At 37.0% G+C, this 14,690-nt stretch overlaps 2 protein-coding genes and 1 long non-coding RNA gene across 3 annotated transcripts; 1 reads left to right on the top strand and 2 right to left on the bottom strand.

The window, feature by feature from the left end:
* Nucleotides 1–1,818: 1,818 nt before the first annotated feature.
* LOC132564724 (uncharacterized) lies at nucleotides 1,819–3,766 on the bottom strand. The gene is made up of 4 exons (XR_009554907.1): nucleotides 3,748–3,766; nucleotides 2,976–3,218; nucleotides 2,408–2,604; nucleotides 1,819–1,950 (listed from the first exon to the last, which is right to left on the bottom strand). It is a non-coding gene; the product is annotated as an uncharacterized LOC132564724 (long non-coding RNA).
* Nucleotides 3,767–4,581: 815 nt separating this feature from the next.
* LOC132564721 (uncharacterized) lies at nucleotides 4,582–6,863 on the top strand. Its single transcript, XM_060229352.1, has 2 exons — nucleotides 4,582–4,798; nucleotides 5,656–6,863. The coding sequence occupies exons 1-2, from the start codon at nucleotides 4,582–4,584 to the stop codon at nucleotides 6,861–6,863; spliced, it is 1,425 nt and encodes a 474-aa protein (XP_060085335.1).
* Nucleotides 6,864–9,511: 2,648 nt separating this feature from the next.
* LOC132564723 (uncharacterized) lies at nucleotides 9,512–14,603 on the bottom strand. The gene is made up of 2 exons (XM_060229353.1): nucleotides 14,256–14,603; nucleotides 9,512–12,169 (listed from the first exon to the last, which is right to left on the bottom strand). Exons 1-2 carry the CDS (start codon nucleotides 14,571–14,573, stop codon nucleotides 10,607–10,609), a joined length of 1,881 nt encoding a protein of 626 aa, XP_060085336.1. The 5' UTR covers nucleotides 14,574–14,603; the 3' UTR covers nucleotides 9,512–10,606.
* Between the last annotated feature and the right edge of the window lie 87 nt (nucleotides 14,604–14,690).

Below are 14,690 nucleotides of genomic sequence, written 5' to 3'. Positions count from 1 at the left end.
GACCCACCTGCCTTAACCTTTCTAGACACCGAAGTTGTACTTTCACTTTTACTTGCCCCAGAGCTTCAATGGAAACATATTTACATATGTATAGTCTAGCAATATATACTGGTCAGTACAACTATGGATGTCTCTGTTAGTCTGTGGTATTCTCCTTCTATGATGTTCCTGATGAGGTAATATTGGTTTTCTTTTAACAGCAAAGTGATTAGCTTACCTGACCTTTTTCATTCTCATATGTATTAGCATTGATGCGTTCAGTTCTTCATAAATTAGCCACTTGTACAATTTCTGAATTCCGGTAACATTGTTTAAATAATTAATCTTATTTACCAAACTATCTTACATAATCTTAACATCTTGTCTTATGAGCAAGAGATTGAATCTCACGTACCGTATGGCCAATGGGCACAGGGAAGTTCTTTCTGTAAACTCATTAAACTTTGAACTGTTCAAATAAGATTTTGCATCTTATTTTATTATTTTTTTTTAACTTAAATTTCCTCATCAATTGACATATAATCTGAACTATCATCACTTGTTAGGTCATATTGGTCAGCATCTCGCTCCATATTGCTGTTGGAACTATCTAAGTCTTGTGACTCTAATCTAGATCTCCTATCTTTTAAACGTTTAGATAATTCCATTAAAGGAATATCATCTTCATCTGACGAATTATCCCTTTCTTGACGAAATCTCCTTGTTATTCTGTCAAGGGGTGGTAGCTTAGCATCATCTGAACTTATCTCTGAATCAGAACCATCTTCTGGTTGTACTACAAAATGTTGTTTCCTAATTGGACGGGTGGAAGTACCCGTAGGTATCTCCCAGTCATCTATGTTTGCTCGCCTCAAGTGTTCTGCGTGTGTCTTTGTGCTAGTACCGTCTAACTGATTTTTGACAATAAATGTCACTGGTGTCCTTTGCTCTACTATCCTATAGTATGGGCGCCATTTATCTTGCAACATATTTTTCCTCAAATGATTCTTTATATATACAGGGTCCCCAACTTGAAATTTTATTTCTTTACTGTTCTTATCTGCATATTTAGCCTGCTTCCGTTTAGCTCGTTTTAATTGTCTGTGTACTACTGTGAATGACTACGTTTGGTATGTGTCATATACATGTGTACTTTCTTACCATGGTGCACCCACATGCCAGGTTTGAATTTCCAATATGAAAACGTATGAGCCTGGACATGCTCTTTCTTCCACAGAGGTCAAAGTTAAGGTCACAATGGCCTACTTTTGGTACACGACAAACAATCACACCATGGTGCACCTACATACCAATTGTGAAGTTCCATTATGAAATGGTATAGGAGTTGGATCTCGAATAAGGATTTTCTTTACAGAGGTACAAGGTCAGTTTCCTACTTTTGGTACCAGACACACCATTTTACCATGGTGTGCCCACATGCCAAGTTTTCAGTATGAAATACTATGTAAAACACGGTTATAACAAATCTCTGGGGACCATGATTTTTAGTTTGTTATAAGCATAATTCATTATACACTTTAGATTTTCATATAAAAGGCACCTAAGGAGACTTAAAAATCACTGAATTCATTGTAAGCGCGTTTTACTGTAGTATAGGGACAGACAGAATTGACGCAAACTACAGCCCCCCTTAAGTTCCCGGTGGGGGAGTAATAAATCCTGTGATGGACATAAAATTTTACAAAAGTTTAGAGGAGATTTAAAAACCATCAACCATGTAATAATCCATGACATATTTATGCCTACTGAAAGCTTCTCAGGAGTTGGACCATTTCCTGGAAAAGATCTATCCCAAAACACAATGGAGTTTCTGTGAGTAATTTCAGATATTGTCTGATGGTGTTCCTCCATTATAGGAAATGTTGGTGTTGGCGGTATTTCCACGCAGTCAGGATCAACGTGGTCTGGCACTGGACCATCATAGTCAATTCCAAAGTTCAATTGATCATTCTGTAATAAGAATAGGACACACTTAACAGTATTCTGATTCCTGAATAATTCAGTGCAAGTCCCCTGTCAATCAAATAGTCAAATATTTGAAAGGGCCATAACTCTGAATTTAAAATGCTCTCATGAAAGTTTAATTAAGTGATCTGAAACAATAACATCTCCAAGTATGGTTTCAATTTAAAGTATTCCATGTATAATAGATGTCGGCAAACATCGGTGAACAATTCACATAGCAGCAGGGGAAGAAAACTCCATTTTTTTCAAATGTCACATGGTCACACAATGGGGGTGGGGTTAGGTTACTCTGTATTTGCTTTCAGATTAAAGATTTAATGCTAATATCTGCTGGTTCCCTTTAATTTTAAAATTATATCCACAAAACTCCATTGATGAAGCTAGTTGGCTACAGTTTCATGCTTGTGATACATTCAGGTTATCTATTATAACTGATTTTTACCTCACTTTGCGGATACCATGACGGATCCAGTATCTGTCCTCTGATCCACAGCTGAAGAGGCGTTTGATTTCCCTCTGTTCGAATAGGTCTCCGACAGAAGGAATCTCTGAAGACATCCAAATGCTGCTGAATCCTGGACTTAAATACTAGATGAAGAGCTAGGAGATGGGTCTCATCATCAGGATCTAACACAGATTCTATTTCCATATGATGAAAGATTTGATAGTAAAGTGCAACAACACCTGGCCACAGCTCTCCAAAATCTTTCAATCCTATTTTGATAAACAAGTTTTATTAGATAGAACATCTTATAAAGGGTAGAGAGTATAATAGCCTTTAGTGAAACCACACTGCTTACTTTCCCAAAAATTTCTACTGTTATATAATCAGGGCTCTTAACTCCAACCATTAAAATATGTGAACATCCTTTAGTTATTTGTTGTCTGTTGTACCTATTTTAATGCCCAAATATTTTGCTTTTAATACTTCTATAAAGTGACTCTTTTTTCTTTAATATAATGACTTCATACTCATGACCTGCTACCCCAGTAATTTATTTACTCTTTACCTTTGATTGTGGACACTTCTCCCTGCAATAAAGCTTTTGGGTCCTTTCTGGGTTACCATATACTCAGCCACTTTGACATTTTCTCCTCCCTTGTCTGTTCTTACTTTTTCTGGAGTTCCATATTCTTGGACCGCATGCAAAAATGCAGCTAACACTGTTTCTGCACAGTTATTTGTGTTTACTTGTAGAAATACTGGTAGTCTGGAATAACCATCGATGCCACCATGAATCACAAATCTCCATCTAAATTTGAAACATCTACAGCTGTACATGTAGACTACAATTACTTTTTGTAATTTAAATTGTATGGGTGAGCTTTTTGCATCTATTTTCATAGCCTTTTAAATGGTCAAAAATAGTTAACGGCCAAAAAATATCACTGTACGATTTTAATCAACATAACTTTTTGATGTTTGAACATATCTTTTATTGTCCATAAGCAAAAAATACATATTGGGCACAAGTTTTTACAACTTAGAAAATTGAAATGCCCTCTCCTGAACTGAAGACAGTCTTGTGAAATCATTTTTTACATTAATGCACTGTCAATAAATTTATCAGAATATCTGTATACATACAATTGTACTATTTGACCAGGGTTTAAATGCTAGTTGTTTTTTTAAGATGATGATGAATTTTTGCATGGAGAAAGCCAAAATCAAAATTAGGCTGGGGTGGTATGTGTGTGTGTGTGTGGGGGGGGGGGGGGGTGTTAGCTACTGGCTACACATACACCCCTAATTCCGCCCCTGATGTATATACTACAAAATACCTTATCAATTTGTGATTTCCGTCAATATGCCACAATGCTAGAGGAGCTCATACACTGTAACTTCTTCGCTGAAGCCTATGAGATGATAAAAACATTCTTCTCAATAATGTACCCTGGGGATCCACTTTTCTTACCAAATCCCTTACTTTTGACTGCTGCACAATGTGTCCCTTTGATTGGAGGATGGATGCTATAGTTTTATATCCGACGTTCGGAAATTCGTCGATGATCTTCCTTACTTCCTCTTCCAGCTCCACACACGTCATGGCTGAATATTTGCTACGTATGGACGGTAAACCATATTCTGACATTCTCCTAATAGTTTTTACACTTACACCCAACATAGAAGCAATGTCTGTTAGTTTAAAGTTGTATTTCAACAGCGACACTAGTATTTCATATGGAATTTTGTAATAAGGTGCATCACTTTTCCCTTGGCAACGCTCTAGTGTAATTATTGTACAGGCTGTATATGTACTAGACTGATGTTGGTCCTGGCCATGGTCATTGTGTTCCCGCAAATCATACAGTGCCCGCGCTGCCAGTTCCAATACTTCGGATATATCGACCGATGCTATCGCCGAAAATTGATTCAATATATCAATTGTTCTTTCCAATTCACCATCAATGTTTTGTACTCTGTCATTCTCTAATCTGTTTGCCAGACTCAAGAATTTGTCTGCTATTTCTTGTCTTACCAGGACCTCAAGATGATCCATATTATAGATAGTTTCGACGTGACGTCACGCAACTTCCTGTTTATAGCGTGGCGGCCATGTTGGATGGGTGGAGACTTGTCATAAGTAGAGCGTGAAGTAAGAATTTATCGAGGTCATGGGCGTTCATTGTGCGATCATTGGTTGTTCCAATGAGAGTGGGCGGTGTAAGGCATCTTTCTTTCGTCTGCCAGCCATAATAACAAACCAGGGTGAGAAAACTGAGGAGCTTTCAACAAAGAGACGCACACTTTGGCTGTCGAGGATCAGCAGGGCAGACCTTACCCCGAAATCATACCCTTACGTAAGGGTGTGCTCTGAGCATTTTGAAAAAGGTATGTAGACTTCCCTGTAGACTTTGATCTCGTGTTTTGTTTATAATTACAATATATGAAATCACATAGGCCTACAAGAAAAAGGGCAACGAAGTTTAGAACAAATGCCGTGCCATAATCGTGTTTGTGTTGAAGGCGACCAGAAAAGCTAGCTTACATTAGCTAAGCTTATGTTGCAAAAAAAAAAAAAATACCTATACTGTATATATTGAAAGTTAATTTTAGGTATGAATATAAATTACCTCTTACCTTTAGATATTCTTTAAACACCAACAGTCGTCGGTAAAGAAAGTTGTTCTAGACCACATATAATGTTCAGTGATTTACATAATAATATGGGTTATTTATTTGAAGTGCAGGGGGGGGGGGGTGGGGGGGGGCAGTAATATTCCATAAGGAGGAGCTCGAGTCTTACTTGATATGTGTGGACAATTTCTAAGATAACTTGATAAATTTATAATGTCTACAGGAACCCATGGGCCCCCTTAAAATTTAAAATACACTCTTAGCTGTCTTTTACAAAGGGATACAAGTCCTAGATTTCTTTGGAGGCATTCTGACATTCAAATTTTGATGAAAAAAAAATCTCCTGTATACCCCAATTCAACAAAGTTGTTTGCTTTGTCCGTCCAAGAGGTTCCCCTGGCATATTTCCCATACTAGTTCACTTATGGTTACGAAACTTGGCATGTTTGGTCACTGTGAAATTGACTTTTGACCTACAAAATTATTTAAGCGAGGAGTGTGGATATTGAAAAAGGTACACCTTCGAGTGACATCTAGTCGTTTTTGTTTATTATATTGCTGTTTTTACCTTAAAGTGTTTTTATTGTATATCTTTTGTGTTACTGTTACAGGTAAGCCATCGCCTCTGTACCCGGAAGATGGTTTAGACTGGGCACCTTCCCTGAAGCTTGGTCACCAAAAAGTCACCAGTCTTGCTATACAGACCCCCCTTCGTGGTAACAGAATGAAACAAAGAGAGGAAAAGAAGAAGAGTGTTGAGGCTGCCCATTCACTCCTTGAACTTTTCAACCAGAGTCGACAAGACGAAGTACCAAAACTGGACGACCCTGAGCCAGATCATGAGGTAACTTGCGAGTCAGCTGATGATGATTATGTCAATGCCCAACATGTGCAGACAGAACTGTCTTCTGATTCTATAAGTGCACTTGAAAGTGATTACAACAGATTAACTGTGGAGAACATTGAACTCAGACAGAAACTAGCTAGCATGACAATCAGTGAAGAAGGTTTGAAGGATAATGATGACAAAGTTAAACTGTTGACTGGATTTGCCTCATATCACATTCTGATGACTGTATTCAGTTTCTTGGAACCATCACTTCATGTTACCCACAGTAGTGCACTGACCAAGTTCCAGCAAATGATGGTGGTGCTTATCAGACTAAAGTTAGCCTTTCCATGCCTGTATCTAGCTGACATTTTTCAAGTTGCCCCTAGTACTATAAGCAAAGTGTTTTTGAATTGCTTAAATGTGATGTTTGTGAAACTTAAACCACTAGTCTATTGGCCTCAGAGGGAAGAAATACAATTAACAATGCCGATGGAGTTTAGGAAGCACTTTGGACTTCGTGTAGCAGCAATTATTGACTGCTTTGAAATATTCATTGAGAGACCATCTGGATTAAAGGCGCGTGCGGAAACATGGTCCAACTACAAACACCACAACACGGCCAAGTACCTGATTGCCATAACGCCACAGGGAAATATTAGCTTCATCAGTGATGGATATGGAGGAAGGGCTTCAGACAAAATTATAACCAACACCAGTGGTTTCCTGGAGAAACTTTTGCACGGAGATATCATATTAGCAGACAGAGGTTTTGATATTGCGGAGAGTATTGCACAGGCCGGCTGTGAATTGAAGATCCCTGCATTTACCAAAGGAAAACCACAACTATCAGCCTTAGATGTTGAAAACACTAGAAAACTGGCACATGTAAGGATCCATGTCGAGCGTGTGATAGGACTTCTCCGTAATAAATTTGAAATACTCCACAAAACCATTCCGATTGACTTCCTAGCATCAACAGACAATTAAGTGCCAACCCTGGACAAAATAGTAACTATGTGTTGTGCTGTCACAAACATTGCAAGATCTGTAGTGCCATTTGATTAGTTGTTAAAAAACCAAGAAATACAACCGGTGTTTAGAACTTTGTGGTTTTTTCACAGTTAACTATATTGTTAATACTTTAGACTGATGAACTTTAATACCTCTTTGTATTGTAGGAAGTGATTGATTTATGAAAAGCTTATTTTTGCATTTTAAGTATGGAAAGAATACTATTTCAATAATACTTCAAGCATCTGTATTTTCATAGCGTCAAGTGTCTTATTTAATGCAAAGCAATTTCAATGGATAAATTTTTTTACACCCCTTTATACACAGAATGAATTAGTCTTATATAACTTTGCAAAATTTAAAAGGAACCAAATGATCAAAGATCATGGGAATGCAAAGTGAAGTATATGTATATGTATAGGCTAATTGCAAAATGTAAATTATGAGTATTTTCATGTTTGAGTGATGATTAATTTTCAATATTTTATACTTATCCATTTGCTCTAGGGCTGTTTTGTTGTACATTGTATTGATTATATGCAGTGCTATCACAAGAGAGAGTATTAAAATTTAAGTAAATTATAAAGATGTTTATTTATCACTTAGCTTAGGAGTGCCTGTAAGAGGTGGAGGGCTATGTGATTAATGGCATTACGCCTTAATCACTTGGCCACCGCGGCCCCTTTTAGTACTGAAGGGATCCCGAATTACAGATTATTAGTCCCCCACCGGGAACCGGGGGGGACTATAGTTTTGCGTCGTGTCCGTCCGTCCTTCCGCTCTCTTGTCCGGGCTCTATCTCCTATACTATGTGTCACTGGAACTTCAAACTTGGGGTATGAGTTCATCTTGGGGAGACGGTGTGTCATGTACCAAACGGAGGTCACTGTGACCTTGACCTTGACCTGTTGCCCACATCAAAGAAAAACTTTGTCCGGGCTGTATCTCCTACACTATTTGTCACTGGAATTTCATACTTGGGTTATGGGTTGACTTTGGGAAGGCGATGTGTCATGTAACAAAAGTAGGTCACTGTGACCTTGACTCTGACCTCTGACCCACATCAAAGATAAACTTTGTCCGGGCTTCATCTCCTACACTTTTTGTCACTGGAACTTCATACTTGGGTTATGGGTTTACATTAGTGAGGGGATGTGTCATGTAACATGAGTAGGTCACTGTGACTTTGACTTTGACCTCTGACCCACATCAAAGAAAAAGTTTGTCCGCGCTCCATCTCCTACAATACTTGTCACTAGAAGCGCATACTTTAGGTATTTTTTTACTGGGTCATGTATCTAAAACAAGTAATTCTGACTTACTCCTTGACATATAACGCATGGGCTCTTTCTCCTGCACTACTTTCATGGTTCTTATTCGGGCTATCGGTTCACATGCATTGAAGAAGAAGTGTAATTGCCAGTCAACTAAGAATGATTTCAGAGAACAAGTTTACGTTTTTGTTGCTCAACTGGAGAATGACTACAGCCATTGTTTGAAATTACCATGACTGTTGGTTTTACACATAGGAATAGATAATACCATTGATTCAAATTTATTTAGTGATTACCTCTTTGAATCTGTGATATGACTTCTTCACTTAATTACTAAGATCAGTCAGTGATACCTACATTTATACCATCAAATGTAATCCATTAATGAAATGCTTTTGAATACATGGTGTAACCAGATTCAATAATAAAACTCTACCACTAACTAGTAAACAAGCATTGACAATATCAGACAGTCTTTTATAGAATTGTTCCTGCACAAATTTATCATCTGTTCATTTCATATTCGGTGGGGGACTATAATTCGCCGAATTGTCTTGTTTAATAAGAATTTGCCAGATTTAATTCCATGGATTAGAAGATTTTAAAATCAATGGTCATTTTCAAAATCTAATGTGAAAGTTTTATTGTTATTTTACTACAGTATTTAAATTTTCCAGATAGATAATTGAAAATTAGGTGGGAGCAATGTTGAAAATTAGCTGGGAGAAATGTTCATTGTATTTGATCATTGATTTTAAAATCTCGATCTATTGATTCTCAAGCACAGAAGCCATAGTTTAGCAAGGTCTGTATGTCTGGATCAACGTTAACCCAGGGCATCCATTTGACTCTTGATTTCTAGCAATTTCAGAAGTCAAATCACTATTTTTCAGAAATTTGAAGAGTCAGAACATATGTCAAATACACATGTCCCTCCAATCCAAAGAGTCAAATCTCATTTTGGGAAGTCAAAAATATACTCTTGAGGGTCTACTGGATGCCCTGGTTAACCCCTGTGCAAAATGGCCCTCTGTCTATAACTGTCCACAGTTCGGTCCCAAGATTTCAAATGTTGGCGATATTTATCTAGTACACTGTCTTTCCAGTGCTTTCCTTAAAAAAAATAACCACTTAGCTTTTTCACGAAGATCAAGATACAAGATATGCTCCAGATAAAATCATAGAACCCAATTTTCTATGTGCCAAGGATACTTATTGGGTTGAATATATGGTCATTATTCCAAGGTTTAATTTGGTTGGTGACATAGTACAAAAATCCTGTGATTGGACCGTTTCACCAGAACTTTCAATATCTCATGATGAATTGAAAAGAGAGACAACAAAGTCACTTCAAATATTTAATCTTGTAATGCAATCGCATTACAACAAACACTGAAACTTGAATATAAAAATACATTAAAGCATACCATGAACATTTACAGAATTCAAAACTGTCCATTCATATTTGCAACAACTAGCTAATATTTGTAACATAGTAGTGTATTTCCTGACAATTTATTAAAATTGCCAATGACCTATTCAAAAATTTAGAATTTTCATGAAATCAGGAAAAATTGGAATGTATTACCACAGTGTATACTGCAGGTTATCTTTAATAAACTACGTAGACATCTAAATTTCAAGAGTAACCAAATTATTAGGTGATGACAAAACACTACTACGTAAAATTATGCATAAAATTACACTAAAATGTCAGTTTTGGAATGAGAAAATTGATTTAAAAAAATTAATAATAATCACTGTGTTAATTTCATTTGAAACATTTAAACCTACCGGTATATAATTATGTACGTATACCACAAACATGACAAAATGCCATGGTATCTACCCCGAGATTTATAACTGGTAATATATACTGCTTAACACACCAAAAGAGTAATAAATCTTAAACAGCAGTTGTTACCATGTAGAGTGTAACATGTCTAAACCAGGTGTCACTTTTGACCAGTTTACACAGTTACAACACAGTATGTAGTGGTCAACATATATATTGGTAACATTTTGTTACCATTAAGGCCGGAATGCTGAGGGATCCGAATTTCACAGGGTCCTGTTTAGGCAAGTTACACTGTATAACTTTGCTTTCATCATGTACATCATGTAAGAACGGTATTTAAATATTTATCAAAATTATGTCAAGTACGTACGTTGTTCGCATTATATGACATATCTATCACTATCGACTAGAAATAAATTATTCACAAAATACAATGTACTTACATAAACATACATTTAAATGCATTCATTAACCAGGTAGCTTTTAAAATGTCCATTTAAATAAGTAGCCACAAATTAGCATGACCACATACCCTATACTCATTAAAATTCATTTGTGTAACTGTTTTTTATTAATCCAAGTACACTGTACGGAATATACGTACGCACGGACACTCACATTAAATCAAGTTTATTGACAGTTCAGAATTAATGTTTTCTGAAACGTTTCTTTGGTCTGGAGGCACTGATGGAAGAAGCTGATGATCTCTTACAATCAGGGCAATACCACTTTCCTTTTGGGAGTCTCGACTTTGTCAATTTCAGACAGTCCAAGTGAAACCATTCCAGTTTACAATTTTCATTTTCACAAGCAACCATTTCTCTGTCAGGGGTTTCGGGCTGCTGGCAAATGCAGTACACATGTTCTTTGTCATCAATGACTCTGTCATCTCCGGGTAGAGTTGTGGCACCGTTCACAACATTTAGTGGTCCATCTTGTCTTGTCTCAGCATGGGAGGTACGGCTTGGATGAGAATAAAACTTTCCAACCAGCTCTGGCATAATTGCGATTGAGTGGAAGTCCTTCGCTGTTGTGCTCATCTCCTGCCACAACTGGTCATTAGGTTCTATTCTCTCAATGTGCATGTCTTGCTCAGTCCATACAACAAAGTCGCAAAATTCCCGTTTTGTAACAAACATCTGTGTTTGGACTTGGTAGTAGTATTGGTGTTCTGTTTTCAGTTTTTTCCCATCTGGTGTATCCTCTAAGCAAGAGTAGTCGTTAAGTGAGGACTGTCTGACACTGTAAGGACACTTTATTTCAACTACACCAATACCACAACAATCACACGCCACAAGTCCATCTGGAGAGGCACCTAATGTTGGGAAGTCCGGGTTGATGGTGAATCCTGCGTTTTCCAGCGAAAAGTTGTCATGCAGGAGTTCCATTGCTTCCTTGTAGGAGGTTCTAGCTACATGTTCATGATCCATAACCCAAGACGTTGCCACAGATTTAAAGGAAGTTTCAGTTGGGTAGCAAATGGAGGAGATCAGACTCTTTGATGGAGCTGCTGGGTTAGTGCGGCACACCGCAAACATCTTTGATGCTGTCACACGACCACTCCTGAATCTATTCCAGAGCTTGGACTTTGACTGTTCTTTCGTAGCACTTTCAACATTCGCTGCCTCTTGATCAGAAACCTCAATCTTCAGATTCTTGCACTTGATCATGATTTCACTAAAACCAGCACTTAAAAGTTCCTTGTTAAACAGATCAGTCAATATCAGTGGAAAATTAGCACTTACAGGTGTTGGGATGAACTCTTTCTGGAATGGGGCTTTAACACTAAGGATAACTGATCTTGCTCCAGTTGCACTCAGTCGTTGGAGAAATCCTGTAAGTTCTTCCTCAGTCGGAGGATGAACTTCTCGAAGCTCCTGTTGCGAGCGTGGAGTCACTGGTGTGCCAGCAAGTTGGTTATCCAGTGTTTTCTTCTTTGTTCGTGCTGATGTAAAGTCAATTTCTTTAAGAGTTTTATAGTTTGCTCCTTTCACACTTGCCGGGAGCCAGTAGGCCTTCTCTTCTGTCACAGTCCTGGAGTTTCGAACCAGCACAGTAGCCTCAATGCTGTAGAGGAGTGCTGCAACGTGGGTGCAGCACTCTCCTAATCCTGCCATGCAGTTGCAATGTGCCGCAAGGACCTTTCCATCTGGTTCAATGATAATCCATGGGGTCAGTGGAGTGTCGGTTAATCTTTGAGAATGCATCACCTAAAAAAACAGAGAAAGTTTCGATATATACAGGGTCTTGTAACCTGAATTGGTTTATTTTACTGACAACCACAATCCTACATTTTGCAATACCAGTTAGTATTTTCATGATTTGTTTATAAGGAATTCTCATTTTCCGTGCTGCACAAAGTTCAGACGATTACACTAAATAGATCTAAACTACATTAGACGATACGAGTTTTGACTGATTACACATCTTAAAACTTCAAGTGTATTTGATCGGCTTATCAGTTACAATTTGCAACCAATATCCTGACACTAATTGATACCATTTGATTTTACAGATATAATAATTATTCACAAACTACTTTTAATATACAGTCCAATAAATTATACAACGACATCATTATCAATTAATATGATGTTTTACACTGAACAATCATAAACGATAAAGCTATTGTTTGAAATATTTTTGAAAACATAACATTAACAAGTGCATTCAAATTTTTTTTGTAATAAACAGATTGTGAAAATGGTATAAGCAGTGAACTGCTTTCAAATTGGCTTTCATGGGCTGATGAATGCCAACTGGACAAAGGCAAATCTAACACATGAAGCATTAGTCACTTCATTAAATTTGCCTTTTGTCCAGTTGGCATTCATCAGCCCATAAATGCCAATTGAAATCAGTTCAATGCTTAAATAATGTTGTTTTTTTTTCACATTAGCTAAACACATGGACATAACAACATGTGTGACCCCCATCAAAATAATCACATCAATTTCATACGAAAAACAACCCAGAGCAGCACACTACACAGCAAATAGATACCACAACACAAGTTAAGTACAGGACATGGAAAATCTCAACTAGCCCACATTACAACATGTCAAACAAGATACGACTAATATTATTTTACAAAATCATATACAATCATGTCGCATTAGATCACAGCCACATTTTGATAACAATTTAATTGCTTATATATCTCAAATTATCAATTATTTGAAATTAAAAGGTTAAAAACATTCACATGAAGGTGCTACTAATTTGAGCATAGAGCATGCTGTTTGAGATCTACTATTGGAAAGCCTATATAATACTTGGGCATGTTTTTTTTTAATGAAATGATTTTCAAACATCACATTTTAATAAATTAATAGACCTGTATCATATTATATAAAAGTTTGATAACAATTTAACTGCTATGTCTCAAAATATCAATTCATAATCCTGTTCGAGGAGGTATTTGGTTAAATCGGCCCCGCTGATAATTGGCAGGGCCGATTTGGTAGGGGTTAAATCGGCCCGAGGTAAAACCGGCCTCTACATTTATAAAATATAGGTTACGCTTCTTTCGTACGCACGACAACAATGTTTTTCATTATACAAGCAAAATACAAATCATGATTTTGTTGTCTTTTATCATGAAATAAACAAGATATTATCAAACTTTTGTCATTTATTTATATTTCTGATCACTTCACCCTTATATACGGCTGCCAGCAAACAATATAAACTACAAATAGATAAACCTTGTCCTTGGGTCCCAGTGGAACAAGTGTCTGATCCTGTTTGCATATTTGCAAATAAAATATGTTTAAATCAAATCAATCATTACATCAATCAATTTGATAAGTAATTAATTAACAGGAAAAACCAGAACAAAATGACACAAAATGCCTGTAATTTAATTCACAATAAGATGGATATAAATTGAAAATTAAATATCTTCTAGATACAATATATTGAGGCCGAAATTACATGGAACAGATTTAACTTGGGTAAAATTTAGGCCGATTTTCACCGGCGCCGATTTGACTGTTCATGTAGACCCATCTCGACTTCTTAACAATCAGTCGACAGATTGTTTTTTTACCCTTTTTACTAAAATACTAACAAAAACTATCACTTAGCATAATTCTTTTGCACACCGATGCAAAGTACGGCCCAAAACCACAGCCATTTGTGTGTACCAAAAAAAATCGCTAGCTGTTAAAATTAACAGCTAGCGATTTTTTTTTAGTACACACAAATGCCTGTGCCCAAAACCACTGACATGACATGTAATAGAGTCAAATAATATATTGACGAAGTTTGTAATTCACGGAGAATTATACTTACTCTTGCAGTATGTAGGCAGAGATCGTTGACTTTGTACACTGCTACATCTCGTACCCATCCGCTGATGAATTGGTTGTATGCCTGCAATCCCTTGTAACACTTCAGCTCTTCAACAGTGTAAACACTTGTAAAGTTCACCAAATACATAAAAATGTCTGCGAACGTCACACTTGCCCAAAGATTTATGTCTTTACTCCACTTGGTCTTATCCAGTAGATACGGATCTATCTTGTCAATCAAAGCACATTTCTCATCGTATCTTCTTTTAGAAACATCATCCAATGATTGTCTGTATCCAAGCAAGGCTTTACTAGCCATTTTCGTCGCTTGCAAATCACCACTGTGCAATGAAAAGTTAACAATGCTCGATAATGCAGTATGGTCGTCTACCCATCCAAAATGGCCGCTGTATATTCCAGAAACCCGGATGTAGTC

Source organism: Ylistrum balloti, unplaced genomic scaffold (genome assembly GCF_031769215.1).
Source record: "Ylistrum balloti isolate Yb309-2 unplaced genomic scaffold, AGI_CSIRO_Ybal_v1 Utg372652, whole genome shotgun sequence".
Lineage (NCBI taxonomy): Eukaryota > Metazoa > Mollusca > Bivalvia > Pectinida > Pectinidae > Ylistrum > Ylistrum balloti.
The sequence above is the reverse complement of the archived record's forward strand: the minus strand, read 5'-3'. Positions and strand labels throughout refer to the sequence as shown.

Coding starts and splice junctions, on each gene's coding strand:
- LOC132564721 (XM_060229352.1), top strand. CDS start 4,582: ATGGGCGTTCATTGTGCGATCATTGGTTGTTCCAATGAGAGTGGGCGG. Junction 4,799..5,655: donor CTCTGAGCATTTTGAAAAAG/GTATGTAGACTT, acceptor TTACTGTTACAG/GTAAGCCATCGCCTCTGTAC.
- LOC132564723 (XM_060229353.1), bottom strand. CDS start 14,573: ATGGCTAGTAAAGCCTTGCTTGGATACAGACAATCATTGGATGATGTT. Junction 12,170..14,255: donor TCTGCCTACATACTGCAAGA/GTAAGTATAATT, acceptor CTGTTTTTTTAG/GTGATGCATTCTCAAAGATT.